At 36.7% G+C, this 16,601-nt stretch overlaps 2 protein-coding genes across 10 annotated transcripts in view; both read right to left on the reverse strand.

Moving 5' to 3' along the window:
* Positions 1-4,274, reverse strand: part of rapgef6 (Rap guanine nucleotide exchange factor (GEF) 6) — a 100,591-nt gene extending 96,317 nt beyond the window's left edge. For 4 of the 5 annotated variants that reach the window (XM_088603918.1, XM_088603919.1, XM_088603922.1 and 1 more), the window contains exon 1: positions 3,392-4,274. In XM_088603918.1, coding sequence (XP_088460044.1) covers positions 3,392-3,460 — 69 coding nt within the window. In that variant the 5' untranslated portion in view covers positions 3,461-4,274. The remainder of the gene's footprint in view (positions 1-3,391) is intronic. The other variant, XM_088603920.1, reaches the window with a different exon arrangement.
* Positions 4,275-6,829: 2,555 nt separating this feature from the next.
* fnip1 (folliculin interacting protein 1) overlaps positions 6,830-16,601 on the reverse strand; it is a 33,970-nt gene continuing 24,198 nt past the window's right edge. For all 5 annotated transcript variants that reach the window (XM_088603929.1, XM_088603924.1, XM_088603927.1 and 2 more), the window contains 7 exons: positions 14,684-14,830; positions 14,048-14,217; positions 10,936-12,388; positions 10,333-10,501; positions 9,465-9,662; positions 8,955-9,070; positions 6,830-8,688 (listed from right to left, as the gene is read on the reverse strand). In XM_088603929.1, the coding sequence (XP_088460055.1) occupies positions 8,610-8,688; positions 8,955-9,070; positions 9,465-9,662; positions 10,333-10,501; positions 10,936-12,388; positions 14,048-14,217; positions 14,684-14,830 (2,332 nt within the window). In that variant the 3' untranslated portion in view covers positions 6,830-8,609. The remainder of the gene's footprint in view (positions 8,689-8,954; positions 9,071-9,464; positions 9,663-10,332; positions 10,502-10,935; positions 12,389-14,047; positions 14,218-14,683; positions 14,831-16,601) is intronic.

The following is a 16,601-nucleotide window of genomic DNA, read 5'->3' on the forward strand; positions in this document are numbered from 1 at the left end:
ACTGGAACTGCAATTAAAACTGAAAGGGGAACCAAAACCAAAAAAACAAACTCAAATTATCCCCAATCCTTATTACGAGGTGGGAATACTGCCATGAAAACTACAGCATAATTAATTAAAATTAGTTTCAATACACAACACTGCAAATATAAGGAAAACTGTAAGTTGTTTCATGCGTGGCACGATCACCAGGATATGAAAAACAGCTTTGCAAGTGCTATTTGATTAAATGCAAAGTCTTTATAAATACTCCATTCTAAGAGGCAAATAAACGGTTGCATGTACAACCCAAAGAACACAGCAGAAACAAAGTTTATCCACTTCTTTGATCAATTTGTTTTACATTCTATTGCAAATGCAGCCTTCTCAATTTTCTCATTAAACAATTATATTAATTAACTGTGCTCTGTAAACTGGGCATGGTGGTGGAAGCATTTTGCTTTGGGGCTGCTTCTCTTCAGCTGGGACAGGGGCTCTAGTCAAGATAGATGGGATAATGACTAGCTCCAAATATCAAGATATTTTGGCACAAAACCTGCTGGCCTCTGTCAGAAAGCTGAAGATAAAGAGGAATTTCACCTTCCAACACAATGACCCAAAGCACACATCCAAGTCAACCAAGGAATGGCTTCAGAAAAATAAGATCAAAGTCTTGGAATAGCCCAGTCAGAGCCCAGACCTCAAACCTATAGAAAACCTGTGAAATGACCTAAAGAGGGCTGTGCACAGGAGATCCCCTGGCAATATGAAGGAGATTGAACTTTTTTGCCAGGAATAGTGGGATAAAATTGCAAAGTCCAGGTGTGCAAAGTTGACAAGAGATTTATTCACAAACACGTACTGCTCTAATAAATGCAAAAGGAGCTTCCACCAAGTATTATGCAACCAGGGTGTTGTAGGTTTTATTATTTCAATTATTGTTTTTTCTCGTGAATTGTGTTGGTTGCAAGGTCACATTAAAGATGGAAAAATGTCTGACATGATTTATCTGGCTTTACATCACAAAACCCTGCAATTTCAATAAGGGTGTGTAGACTTTTCATATCCACTGTACACACAAGGGCAAGTTTTCCCACAAGCCAGTTAACCTACCAGTATATCTTTAGATTGTTAGAGGAAACCAGAGCACCTAGACAAACCCACACAAACAAGGGGGGAACATACAAACTCCATGCAGATAGCGCCCCAGGGCTTGAACCCAGGGCTCTAGCACTGTGAGGCAACAATGCTAACTACTGCGCCATGGACCCAATGCAAACTGGGACTTGTATCAAAAATTATCTTCTTCATTCCTGAATTCAGAGTCAGAATCTTTATTCTATCTGGACTAAATTAATAAGGAATTAATTTAGACTTACTAAATGAATTGATCCAAATAACCATTGACCCCAACATCTTTAACCATTAAGGTGTTTGGGTTATCTATCAAATGCAAAGCCATGGCTCTCCAGAATCAAGAGCCAACACTGCTTTAAAAGGTGTTCCTACAGCTCAATACCAGGCAGTAGGTAAGACCTGATGGTGCTTGTCAACAATGTACAGCACACCCCATGGAATTCCCTTGTGTACTTCCCTGGAGAAAAATCCCTCCTTTAAATCCGTCGACATGCTGTGCATGTACCTTTAGTAACTCCACCTACAAATACAAATGCGGGGTCTGTTTGGCTTCTATGAGCTCTTACTGTCTGTGTAATTGCCTGAGTACTTGAACTTGTCATGCAGAGTGGATATGAACACACTGTACCCCCACCCTTCAAACCTAATGCAGCAATGTTTAATGTGAATCATTTATCAGTACTGTCTTGCACATCAGTGTGATGGTGTGTCAGAAAGCAACTTCTAAAGAGATCACACCCAGGTCAGGTGTTAATCTGAGTTAGTTTCCTTCCACTCATTTTCTAACTGCTTTAACCAATACAGGTTGTGGGGGGAGCTGGAGCTCATCCCGGTAAGCGACAGATGAAAGGTGGGCTATACCCTGGGCGAGAAGCCAGTCAATCACTGGACAGACCCAAACAAACACAAACACATGCTCACACCAGGGCCACATTCTTCCAAAAGCCAATTAACTACCAGTACAGTATGTACTGTATTAGGACAGTATCGGAGCACCCAGAGGAAACCCAGGCAAACACAGGGAGAACATACAAATGCCACGCAGATAGCACACCAGATCCAGAACTGAACCCAGGACCCCAGCACTGCAAAGCAGCAACCTAACCACAGCTAACCACTGCGCCACTGTGCTATGTTCATGGGTTTACATGGCAAAATCAAGTTTATATTAACAGAAAATGTAAAATGATTTAGATTTTAAATTGGATATGTTTCCCCAAACCCTCAAAGAGTTGTTCTAGGTAGATCTTCAGTTATGGAATTATTTTACTGTATAGAAATGTTTCAATTTATTTCACTATGTTGAAATTGTATGACCCTGGCTAGTATTATCATCATCCTCATCAAGCACTAACTGTTATAAGCCAACAGGAAAAAGTGTAAATTACAAAAGGCAGGTTTGGGGTTATTATAACTTCTTTATGCTTTCAAGATTTCAAGAAATGTACATTTGTGTTCTGTTACAGTGTGCCTAAAAAAGGTTACTCAGTAGGGTCAAAGGGATATCCTCACAGCTTTATTAAACTATCTTAAACCCCGTCCAGTTTTTCAATCCATCCATTTACTCATCCATAAGCCTTAACTACCGTATCTGCTCAAAGATTTCCCACATGCTTTACCTAATAGCATGGAGACTCCCTGCCAAAACCAAGATCAAGGAGGGTGTGTGAACAAAACACTGTAAAACTCAAACACACTATTATATAGAACATAAAACTGACAACTCTTAATTAAGTATCCTAGTTAAGTGAAGTACCCCAAAAATTCCACGAATGGAGACCGTAAAGTAGGAAAACCAATGTAGTCATTATTACGGCGGAAGAGCCATTCATTCAGAAAACACGGCCTTACTGCAACGATTTCGCTGAAATCAGTTTTTTTTTATCTTAACAGGTTTTTGCATGCATGGGACGGGCAAGGCACATCATGTCATGTGTCTTAAAGCATCTGAAAAACAATGATTTTTTTTTAGTTTAACTACAACAATGAGACTTATTTTGAAGACAATAAAGACGATAATTTAATGCAGACTGGCACGTAGGGGCATGAAATGGTTCTGGCAATCATTTCTTTTCTATGGTATTCTGTTTGAGTTGTGATTTCCCTGCAAAGAAAAACTGCCGACCACTGCCGATAGCGCGGGGTGGGGACGCGGGGTGTGGAAGATGTTTTGAAAGTGCATGTCAATCAAAATGTTCTGGGTATTTTTGTAGCCAAAGCAAGGTCCCGGGACCAAATTAACAGCCACATTCATTTCAAACATTAAACAATTTACCTCTCTTGTCCTTAACGAAGGATGTTTCTTCAAAGCTCGTTTAAATGACGTATCCATGGAGTCTGTCATATCTCATCTCCACATGAAATGAAACGAGATCCAACTCTCAGAGAGCTCTTAAAACTTCCACGAGATCTTCTTAAGTGTAAAACTGTTGGATAAATTCCTATCAGTCCTAATCTACCTTAGATGAGGACTGAGACTTTTGATGATCATAAATTCTGTTAGACAAGTAGCTACAAGTATCCCTAAGGCAATATCCGTCGTAAAGAGAACCTCTCTGTAAATCTTTAAAGATTTTTTAAAAAGAAAATAAGTTCAAAAAAAACTTTCCTCTCTTCCGAATAAGGACGTGTGCAATTTCATGTCGATGTTTCTGCATACAGATTTTAAAGGCAGCATCCAAAAACTTGTTTGTCCAAACACCGTGCACTTAAAACGTTTGAAATCATTTAAGCTTGGTTCCCAAGAAAAACACGCACGCACCAATTCATATGAGCTAACCTCCACACATATCCATTGCCATCCCTGACGCTAAAGGCATCAAACAACCAAAATAATAAACTCCATCTCGTTTTGTCATTTATGACATTAATCTCTTTCCCATAATCCGTTGTGCCTGTTTCATCCAGTCATCTATATGTAAAACGTTTCTTCAACTTGCAGTAAAGTCTCCTTGGTTTAAACAACAAAGTTGAAAAAAGTTAAAAACTAATTATACTCTAACAATTCCCCGTCCAATATATTAAACAAGCCTTCATAGTTCCCCTGTTAGTTTTCCAGGTGTGCTACATGATAATCCAATAAAACCGTAAAATTCAACTTCCCTCCTGTTGCAGATCTAGTCAGTCCGTTTTCCACACTCCTTTGAAGACCTGTGTTTCCCTCCTGACTCCGCAAGCCTACACTGTTCCCCACTCCCACTGACTCCTCAAACATCGCGAGAGGTGCTTTTTAAAGGGCCTGCAATGATTTTCGAAGACAGTAAATCTGATTCTTTAAAAATTTGGATTTGGGAATTTTACCATTAAATTCGAATTATTCTCAAAGAGTATTATACCTTTGGTGAAAGTATTCTTTTAACAGTATCAGATGAATTATAGCGTAGCTCTCAATATATTGTAAATAGAGTGGTGTATATACGGGAATCTATATACGTTCTCGCATTCAGATCTGTACAAAAAAAGTGTAAGAAGGTAAAGGCGATTTACATGGTAAAGAGATGTTTAATGTTGCGAAAATGGTAAGCTAGTTATGCAAAATAAAAAAAGCTTGTATTTTATTGTACATTTTAGATTTCTTTAAATACTTATTTTTAGGTTGACTTACATTAAAAACCAGAGGGGTTATGGTAGTGTAATATATAGTACAATTATTATTTTAGGTTGGAGCTTCCACCATAGATTATTTTACAGATTCTGATCATATTTTGTGAACAATTTATAAACTGTATATTGTTTCAATATACTAAAAAATACTGACCACAGCTATTTTTTTTCGGTATCATTGGTGAAAACCAAGTCCTGAAAACACAAGCGAAAATTAAGAGGCATTTCTTTACGAATATTGGTGTGGTAGATTGGATAAGATCTTAAATTAATTAACAACTAGTAGCCAATTAAAACAGATTAACTGACTGTCTTTCTCTTGACTTAGTATGTAATCTTTCTTATGTATAATTTAAGTTGTAACCTTATGTTATCACTTTTATATATTCTACTGTATGCTTTTGCCTGCATATTCCATGAATAATTGTGTGGGATTCATGGTCTTCTGCATAAACACCTGCAGTGCTATGGAATTAACTTGAAAGCTACAGTAAAACATGTTAGCTCTAGCTGTGCATTAACAAAATAACTCAATTATTGTATCTCTTTCATAAGCTAAATTAAAAGCTTGTTTTAAGTTTTTACAATAACATAAGATTCCTTCAACTTCCAATTTGTTTGCTTATGCTACAAATTCCAGAATGAAATGAATTAGAAAAAAACATTCTGGAAACCTTTCTGAATAACTGTTTTTATACAAACATACATAACACTGTATTATTAAAAAAATATGGACATTCAGTCACTACCCCAGAGAATGAGAGGCTTAAATCTGAAACAGACTGTTTGATCAAATTTAATGTTTTTCATTATCTGAAATGATAATTATACTAACCTAACTGATGTTAAGAACAAACGATTACAAATGAAAGAAAGAGCCTGTTAATTAGTTACTAACCCAAGAAAGTCATACACCTATAAGGAATCGCCTTAAACCACATGGCTGAGTAGTTTTTTCCATATTCACCAATCTTTGGGTAAAGAAGTGGCAACTGTTCCCTATTTTAAAAGTACTTCCATATATTTTCCACTTATGTCCACTGGTTGGTGGGCTGACTAGGTTGATGCTGCTGAGGATTTTAAATACTTGTATCAGGTCCCAGCACAGTCTTCTCTGTTCAAGACTAAAAAGGTTCAGTTCAGTGCATCTGGCTGCTCTATTTGGGTCTGATTTAGTCCAGGGACCTTAGTCCGGGGATCAGAAGAATTCTGTATCTTTTTTATAGCATGATGACCAAAATTGTATTCATTATCTTAAGAAGGTCTTACTAATGTACTGTACAGTTTAAACACACCATCACTTGATTTATAGTTTATGCTTTAAACTACAAATTTTATCATTTTGGCTTTCAATTCCCACATATATCTACATTACCCCCCAGTCTAGATGGTGTAGTCTACATAAACACCTAAATCATTAAAGCAAGTCCTCAAAACCTATCTTTTCTAAATCAATGCTACTTCGAACTATCCTTTATCCATGCAGGTGATCCTCTAGGTCTAATAATTGTATCCCCCTTACATGTAATAGAAATCAGATGTATTGATATGTAATTATTTAGTTTGGTTCTGTTACTTTATGGATGGGAACTATATCAGCACTTCTCCAATCCCTGGGTACTATCTTGACTGACTGTTGGAAAAGTTTATGGCTTCTGAATAACATATACTGGAGACGTTATTTCTTTCCTGAAACTCTTCTGCCTCTTCTATGCTAATTCTATTTAATAAAATATTTTGTCCTTTGATTTCTGCTGCATGATGTCTGCATGATGTCTTCCAGTGTTAACTTCTTGGTTAAGGCTAGAGACGTTGTATACTTTTGTTTCCTGCTGCTAAGTGTTCCATGAGTCATCTTACAGAATGTTTTTGCTTTAAATGTGACCGTAATTTGAATGGACTCAGAGGCCTATTTTCACATGTAAATCACATCATTAATGTGTTAGCATATTAAAAAAACATACCTAATCTTGTTAGGCAGGGCAGAGCAGAATTTGAATGTGGCATAATTTAGTTATGTGGCATAAGAGAGGCTTAGAAAGTAATAGCAAAGTTTAAGTGCTACAGAAAATGCATTTTGTTTTTTTAAAGCAAAACAGTACAAAACATATAACATGAACATTTTATTGCACAACATTCCCATAAAATTGGGAAATAATAAATTAGGAATACAATGCATATTCAAAAACATTATGTACAAAATTAAAACAGATAAAACAACTATTTACAATGTACATAACTTACATGGCATACTAAATAATTTAACAATATATTTAATTTAAAAAAGATTTTTGTTTTTACAAAAAGCAATGGCGATGCTAGTCATTATAGTATCCTAAGCAGTCAAGCATTCTTAAAGCATAATATTGACAATAATCCTTGAAAAGGAAGTCATCTTATGATATTTACCTTCAGCATGCCACGTCCATTAAGACTTAAGTACATGACATTAGCTTTTGACAAATAATAGAGAAATACACCATAATCACTCAATAGTGGTACAAAATATCAGAAAAAATAAGCCTTTTGAAACTGCCCTTTTGATCTGTCCCCTAATGATATGTTTCCGTTATAGAAAAGATTAGCATCTTTTAAGCATTAAAAATACTGTGAAAGTTTAGAAACAGACTGAAGTTTCAAAGTAGAAAAGTTGCTGAAGCATATATTTACCTATTTTTGCAAGTGTAATGAATTCAAATAGACTCCTTTTGAAACATGCATGATCACAGAATGTAATATAGCTATAGAGCTACTGAAGAGACCTAAAATTATTGAGAAACTTACTGTGGTCATTTTAAATATTAAACTGATCTTTGAATTGCTTCATCACCATAGTCATAGTTATTTATACTTGTATTTCCACATAAATGAGAATTAATAGTAATTTAAATTATCAGTATAATATGCATTGTTAGGTAGCAAAAAATAAATTATTCCTTTTGGAAAACTATACTTGGTGAGAATATCCCAATTCACAACGTATAATGTGCCTATTTGCTACACATTTCTAATTTTTAAAAAGTGTTAATTTCCCTTTAAGCAATCTATGGCAGCAAAACTGACACTTGTTCACTGTAGCCCCCTATGGGTCTGAGGTAGTAATGCAAGACAAGAATGCTATTATTCTGTAGCTGCTCCCTTTTTCAAACTCAGACCCCAAAGCTATTTTGGGAAAATAAATGTGGATTTGCAGTAATCTAGAATTGCACATTTCTGTTCCACTAACATTGATTTAAAGTAGTTTTACATGCAATGCAGGAAAGAAACTTCCAAATCAATGAGTAAGGATAAAATCCAAGTGAAACTTTGGAGGATGATTCCCCAGGGTCCAATACAAAACACAAGAAATCAGAATGGGAAAGAACAGACTTGAGATTTGCTTTAAATAATGCTCACCAGCATTTTCTATAGATCTTTTTTTTCTTTTATGCAATAGAAAAAAGACCAAAAGATGTGTGATTATTAGTGCTGAGATCTGTTAGCATTTCTCCTTTTTTCCTCTTCAAAAATTCTGATTACATCCTTATTATACTTCCTTTTTAGCAAGATTGTACTGTACTTCTAAAAATCTTAAAAACAGTAAGAAAATGCTCCAAAGATGCAAAATGACAGTAAAACCTTCAAGCAGTCTGAGACACTCTCCTTCTGTGTGTAGACACGGATGTGCTCTGTGTATCCTTTGCTACTTCGTAGGCAGCGAACATTTGATTTGTGATCCAACAGTAACGCTGTCCAATCCCAGTGCCTCACACTGCTTCTGTTTGCTCTGCATGTGCAAGGCTAAGCCTCCTTTTGCAAATGGCCAGACAAGTTCAGCCTAGATTGTTGCTGTCTCTCTGCTGCTCTTGTGGTTTCAGATGAAATTGTTTCCATTTTTGCCTTTTGGCCATCTATAACAGTATCTGGGCCACATATGGAGAATGAGTACTTGCTACTGCTGCCAATAAAGGAAGATCACTGGATTCAATCCTGGAAAGTTACAAAAAAAACACATTAGGTTGTGTTTGAAAGCATGGAAAAGGAACCTAGCTCAATAAAGTGTAGCTTAAACATTTTGTAAAGGGCAAAAACTGTTACAATATCAGCTGAAAACAAATTTAAAGGTCAGTTTCAAGATCCTGTGCACCAGGTTTTAAATAAAAAATGCCCATGTCTAATAGCATATGACAGAGCTACCAATCCAAAAGCAGTGAAAGTGTCATTTTGACAAAAACACAGAAGAAATCAATTCTTACCCCAGAACCATTCCAAGCTCTTTAACGTGCACTCTTGTTTGACCCTTTAGGTATTCTGCAAGCATTTTGCTTTTGAAATACAACTCCTGAAGTCGATCTTCAAGGTGCATGATGCACTGAGGAAAGAATAGTTTAAAATTGAAACCATTTATACATGCAGTGAAAATAACATTACTTGATGTGCAGTGCAGTGGGAATGAAATGGGTTAGGGGACAGTATAAAAAGTGATATCAGTGAAATATCTGTTGCTCCTCTTAACATCTTATTCTCTCCCAAAAAGGTTCAGGAGACATTTCCAGAAAATATTTTACTTCGTACAGATTTGGCAGATTCAAATTGGATGAGTGCTTGTATATGTATCCTCTTAATACAAACGTCTGGTCTCTTACACAGCTTCTCATTCCAAGTAATTAAAACAAATTAGAAGTTAGAATGTTAAGAACTGCCGATCTTTATGCACACTGAACAGATTGAGAGAGAAATAAATCAAAAGACAAAGTGAAACTTACGAAGTTAGATGAAAGGTTGAGCTTATACAGCTGGAGGGTTGAATGGAGCAAGTTGGAGACGAGACTGGACACTAAGACCTCCTTGCCCAGTTTGTTTTCTGTTGCTCGTCTCTGGCTGCTAGCCACCTGTACTGTCCACTTATCTGTGTCTGCGATAATGCAGACAGCTTCAGCGATGGGTTCATCCAAAACTGGATGCTACAGGTAGAAATTGAGAAACAATTTGCACAATTCAAGATAGAATAAAATAACATTCTTAGGTGTCATCTGGCTAACAGCATAGCTACAAATAAAAATGTTTATATCACACAAATAATGGATTTTAATAATAAATCCAGCTTTTGGAATTGGATATTTTATGGTTAAAATGGAAATCTCAAACAATTATCACAATTATGTCAACATTCCTGCAACACATAAACCAATGCTAATGTCTTTGAAGTACAGTATAAGCCTAGTATCCAGTGTGTGATGTCCATCTTCTACAGAAAAGATCCCTTCCTCTTAAGTATGATAAATATAATAAACTGTCAGATGAACGTCAAGTATTAAATGAATATCCTTTGACTCTCAAAAGTCTGCAAGGCCTAACAATTGAGATGTTTCACACGTTTATCACTACATTGGACCTCTGATGATAAACGTAAGATTTTGTAAAATGGGGAAGTGGTCGGGGTGTTGTCAAATCTCTAAGAAAATAACAAATATAAATACTTCAGTGCTACCGATTTCTTTGTACCTAAATGTCATCATACATTTACGTCAGTACTTTTGGCACAAAAGGCAATGTAAAGAGCACAAAATGGATAATCATCATAATTATTTAGTCCAATAAACAATGCTAAATCTAAAATAAGCTATTGCTTACCTGTACAGCATGTGCCAAATCGGACATTAGACACTGCCTAAGCTTCTCGTCATTGGGTATCCCATGCAGAACAAAGTCGGGAACATAAGTTGGACAATATCCACCAAACAAAGACCTCCCAAAATTTGCAATGTTAGGCTTGGAGAAATTCATCTCCACTAATTTAGACCTATGAAAAGAAATAATTAGTAGCAAAATTTGCAAATCACTGTTGCAAAATTGTACTTTAAACCATTTTTGTACCCATACTTTATTCTGCTTTGAACATATTTAAAATAAGTGGCAATTATATATTCCCGTTGAGCTAATATAATTTGAATATCCAAATATTATAATATGAGCCAAATATTTTCCCACATAGGTTATAAATTATATAAATAATTTATGATCTATAATAAATCTCTAATATCTACTAGACCCAGCAACTTACAGTACACAGGGTATGTGGCAAATACAGTATATGAAAACATTCAATTGAAATAGTACAACTTAAGCTAATGAAAGGTTAATGAAAAGACCTTCTGCAGACATCACATAATATGATAATACTAGTTAATTATTATATTAACTAGTACATCGTCTAGAAAATATAGTTAACCTTACCCTGGAAAGGGTATCTCCACCTCATCTAGCCACTCTTCTTGCTCCTCGCCATAGTAACTGCTGTCATGTCTTTGAATGTCATGGCCAGTGTCCTCACTCTCGCTGTCCCCTAGGGCACTGTCCGAGCTCTCATTTCGTGGAATTTCCCACTCGTTGAGTGGGAGAGCTTTTTTCAGTTCCTCTTTGTCCCCTTGGGGGACAGTAACTGAAATCACAATTCCTTTGTCCTGCTCAGCAAAACAATTTTTACAAAAGCTTCCCCTCATGGAATCCATTGCACTACAACAACATTTGCCGTCTCCCAGCCCACTCTGGATCTTATTGCCAGGGAAACCCCCTGAGCTTTTAGAAGGATATAAAAGTTCTTTCTCTGCACTTTCAGAGGTGCTCGATTCCTCTTTTTTTAAAATATCATCAATTGTCCTGGTTTCCACTGGATTATCATCACTAAAATACTCATCAAATAATTCTATGCGTTGTTCATGAGGAAGGCCCCAGTTTGGTAGCTTTCTGGCATCATGAAGCAATCTTTCCTTGGCCTCGTTGGTCTTGGCTTGGTCCTCTAATATCTTGTTTGAGTCACAGTTCTGCTCAGCGCTACCCTGTGGTTTCTCCTTTAGCTGTTTCTTGTGCTTCTTAATTTGCTTTTCTACTTTGAGCCTCCGGGTTTCTGTGTCAGAATCTGGTGACATCGAATCCCCAATCAGAAACATTACTTTAGTGGAAGGCTGCTCATCATCAGACAGAAAGTTGGACAACATGGTCTTATCCGGTGGCTTTTTCTCCAGAGGTATGCCTGATGAACGGAACACTTTAATGGGGACACTCCCAGCCTCTGCAGTTGCATCATCAGCTCTGGCGTCAATGTCTGGCTCCAGTGCAGCCTCCAGCACTGAGCTTTGGTCCCTTAAGGCAGACCCTACGCAGACAACTGTCTCTAGCTTTGTCTCCAAGCAGCAGTTTGCCTTCTCTTTACAGCGCTGTGTATCACTGACATCCTCTGTGCGGATGACTGGGAGGGTGCTTTTATTGAATAAAGACTGGAGGGCATTGCTCTTTGTGTTCTGGGCACACTCTTTTTCAAGGTTTTTGGTGCCACTCCCTAAACGTACTTCATCTGCGTATGTAGTGTTTTGGGAGCTGTTGTCTGAAATATAGTTTTCTTCCCCTTCAGGAGCTTGACACAGGTAATCGCTTCCGTGCTTGTGCATGGTTACAAGAACGTACTCAGATTCCTCTACCTCTCCTTTGCGCAGGGACGTGGTGATGAGAGAGCCAGGCATAACTATGGCCTCATCTTCCCCGCTCTCTATCAGGTGAGTCTCTATGAGCTCTGAGCAGCGGATGAAGTAGGTAAGGAAGTAAAGTAACTGCTGCACCAGGTCCTGTCTCTTGCCAATAACCACAGTCCTAGACAGTCTCACAGGGGAACCAATAGCACCGTACAGGTCACCTGCAACAAATGTAGAAAGAAAATGTTTTACAGAAAAAGTATTACATTAAGTTTAGTCATCCTCATTATACTGCTAGAGACTATACAGGATTTACATAATTCTGCATACACTATCCATGCACTTAAAATATGTGGTCTTACATACGTGTGATTGCTGGGGTGTGTTCACATATTGTCAGTAAAGTAAACCCTGAGTTTAATTAGCTAATGGGGGTAAGTTTCTGTTATGGCCGAATGTCCGTTAAATCATGATGTTTTTCTCAGCCCCAAAATCACACTATTATGTGAGAAATACTGTGTATATACTATCATATACATATACAGTACATACAAGCTCTTTATTTCACATGTCATAAACATACTGTATAAAATTCATTTAAAGCATACGAAAAACAAGCAACACCCATTGTAAACAGCTGACCTACCCCTATATGGCACCACTTAAATTCCTGAATTTTAAACCATTTTAGTATTTATTTTCCCCTTGTTTATTATATGAGCACTTCCCTGTCAATGCAGGGAAAGAGTGATATTTTACAGACAAAATTCTCCTTTAGACTATTTTGTCCGTTAAAGTCCAGCAAGAGAATTCCATTAAACCAAGAGTTTACTGTATTGTATCAAGTGTGTAAAATCAAGAAGTTTTTGTTTTAATACAATGCTTTTATGCCAGAACTCCCTGTGTAACATACGGTACATGCCACAAATACCTTATATTCCAATATGCATGGTGTTTCTTCTTGAACGTTAAACGTCTGCTGTAGAAATGTGTACATTACCTTATTAATCTTAATATTTTTATTAATTCTTACATAAACACTAAGATGAAATATTATAATTTAATTGTATTTTCCTTAAAAATATATATTTTTTCAAATGTACCCAATGTATTTCTGCAAAGAAACAAGTAATACAGTAGGTTTATTCCATTCTGAAAAGAGAACAGAGAAAACACAACGTTTCAGCTGTGAAGTCTTCTTCTTGAAATAAACCTATTACTTGTTCCTTTGCAGACTACGCATGCCACCCACCTGAACTACAAGGTATTTCTTTCTTGTTTTCAAGTATAGCATTATCTTCTGCTGTGTACCCACTTTGTTTAACCACTAGATGGAGATGTACTCTTATATTAGCTCTATGTATGCGGTAACAATTTATCTGAAGCAAAGCAGTTGTGTTTTATAACGTTACTATTAACAAAACTATTAAGTTAATAGCTTTAACTACAATAAATGTAGTTATTTTTCTCATATAATAAATTCTAAACTTCATTGTAAATGCCCAGTGTTTATAATTTAAAAGCATTTCTTTGTTTTCTTTGTACATCTTTTTGAGAAATAAAAGCAATTAAAAGTGCACATGAGCTAAAATTGCACAATACCACTATTAAAAGCAAAACAAAATAAATGCACATTCAAATTTGTGAATTCCAAAGTTTTGGAGCATTATAATAAGAAGCAACCTCTTCTAAATGAATTTTTGTTTTTTAATATGTATAAAAAAAAGAACCCTATCAGGCAGAATTTTATTTCATAACAAGCATTAGCTGTTAACATGAGGTAAAACTATAAATGGTCTTGACAAACTGTTTTTTTATCAAGCATTTTTTACAATTTGCGGACTGTATTTCCTTCATGATGGTACACTCTCTATACTCACCGAGCTGGGCCCACAGAGGGTTGTAGGGGTGAGTTTTTGCCAGCAGGTCCACGCTCTGACAGGAATGTTTTTCCAGAAAGATTTTAATGGGTGGCTGTCCATTTGGCATGACAGTGGGAACCCAAGCCAGGTGATTGGTGAGGACGGCTGTGAGGAGAGCTGGCAGAAACCTGGAAAGAGGAGAGCAGCAGCGTCAGCGTCAAGCCTTTTTCTATATTCATTACACTCATCCATTATCCACTGATCTCATCTGCATTTCCACCATGGTTCTCATGAAATCGAATCCAAAAAACAATCAACAACAAACAGATGGCGACAAAGTGAACATAGTTAAGAGATTAAGGACTGCTAGAATTTTTTTTTAGATTTCTTAATTTAGATTCAGATTAACAGACTTATAAATTATAAGGTATCAACTTTGTGACTTAGAATTTGTCATTATGAACCACAGCTTGCAAACAAAAAAAATGTATAAACTTCAAAAACAAATTAACAGAAGTACAGTATGTATCTTGTTTCAATTAACACAAAAGTCAGATTCAGAATGTTCGTGACAGCACTGTTTTTCCTCAGCTTCCTAAAGCATGGACACAAACACACAGACACACACACACACCGACACACACAGTACTCAACTGGTTCTTTGAAGCCTGCTCCATTAGAAAGGCAAACTCCCTCATAAACTGGCCACAGAGCTGTTTTTTCTCCGGAGTCCCCGACATCATTGTGAGCCACACAGGCTCTGCAATGCGTGGCATGGTGTAAAGGTTACAGATGGTTGTCCTGAAAGGAAACAACAAGGCCATTGTTTCGCCAACAAGAAGAGCACAGTTCTTAGATTTGAAAAAAGGGAGATCCTTGGTAGTAATTTATCATCTGTAAGTTCCATTGCCTTGTATGGAATCCAGGAGTATAATCCAAATTCTATTCAGATGTGCTGTAAAAAACATGCAGACAAAGAGATCTGGACTAAACTATTATAATAAATGCTAGCGCAACATGCAAACCCTGTTTTTATTTTGAAGTGTTCGGTAAATTACAAATGCCTTTCTTAAAGTGTAAAAAAATACTCTCAATGAGACCATACCAGGAGAATGTGCAGATTGGCTACAAATATTGGGAATGTCATAACAAATAACATGCTTCTGCAAATGTCACAATCAGCTTGTCCATGTACTGTCTACAGGTCCTGTATTCCAGCATTTGCAGCCTAGTCCCATCCCTTTCTCCTAGCACGACAGATGTTGTGTTGAGGGAAATTACATGTACGGCTGAACTCCACTTTCCACTGGTTCCTCCAGTTTTTAATACTATTGAGATGTGGAGATTTTTTCTCCAGCTAGCCATACACTGCTTGCCTTTGCAGGTCTATGCATTTGACCGGAGGCCCGTTTCTTTCTTTTAATAACTTGCACCACATGTAAACTATACTGTGTAGTGAAGGGGGATCTGAGCAATCATCAATCTCTATAGCATGAGAAAAACCTGGAACATCGCTGGCAATGTGTTGAAGCTAGTGTAATGTCTAACCTTTCACTTAGCAGCTGTTCAGGTGAAATTCAGGTTAGCCATATCAATTTTTTTTCCAAAGTAAAACTGTATACTCTATGTTCAGGCTTATTTTCAAAATACCCAGCAGTGGAAAGAAAAATAAAAGCAAACTTAAAAAAACCCTACGCCTTTTAAAAATATCTGACAAATTAAATTTATAAATGCAATCTCAAGGGTGTGAGGTTCTGAAGTATCATTTCATAATGCTAGGATTGTAATTATTCTTATTATTAAGTCATGCTTAATTTTACACTGTTTCATTAGCCATGACCTTACATCCCTAATGTCAGATACAGCCTTCAAAAGTTATATTTAGTCATGAAGGTGAGATATTAAAAATATTTTGTTTGTCCAATGCAGACAAATTCCATCTCATGGCACTGACATATTATTTACTATTCTGGTAGCCCTGACACTGTCTGGAACAGATAGTGTTTCCTCCAAGGGAGATCGGGTTGCCTTGGCAGCAGGCCAGCAGGCATATGACTGCAGCAATGGGAATCTCTTCACTGCAGCCATGTGAGCAATGGTGCAGAGACACAGGAACTGACACACTCACTACTGCAGGACATCAGGGGCAAGCACTGCACAAGCTCCTTAGGAACACTAACAGTCACTAAGGGTTTTGTTTGCTTAAAACAACAACACACACCCTCGTCTTATACAGTTTGGCATCTTGTAATACTTTTTAATTCTCATTTCTTAACCTCTATCTAAATAAAGACAAAAAAACACACATTGTTAGGGCCTGAATCTACTGTATCTTTATTGTTTGTCATCAGGCAGATACAGCTGTGTCATGCTGAATGCCACATGTATTATCTTAACAATTCTTGATTTAAATTCCTCAAACACTTTACAATAATCATTTCATCTGAATTTAACAGCTTTTAGAATTTTGGAACAGCTTCATATTCTAAAACAGAAGTCCAATCTTTAATATAAAACCAGTTTGTACAAATTCCAAAATAATGAGCTGAGGGATTTGCTTCTCTCCCTTCTT

Source organism: Lepisosteus platostomus, chromosome 13, assembly GCF_059453375.1.
Source record: "Lepisosteus platostomus isolate fLepPlt1 chromosome 13, fLepPlt1.hap1, whole genome shotgun sequence".
Lineage (NCBI taxonomy): Eukaryota > Metazoa > Chordata > Actinopteri > Semionotiformes > Lepisosteidae > Lepisosteus > Lepisosteus platostomus.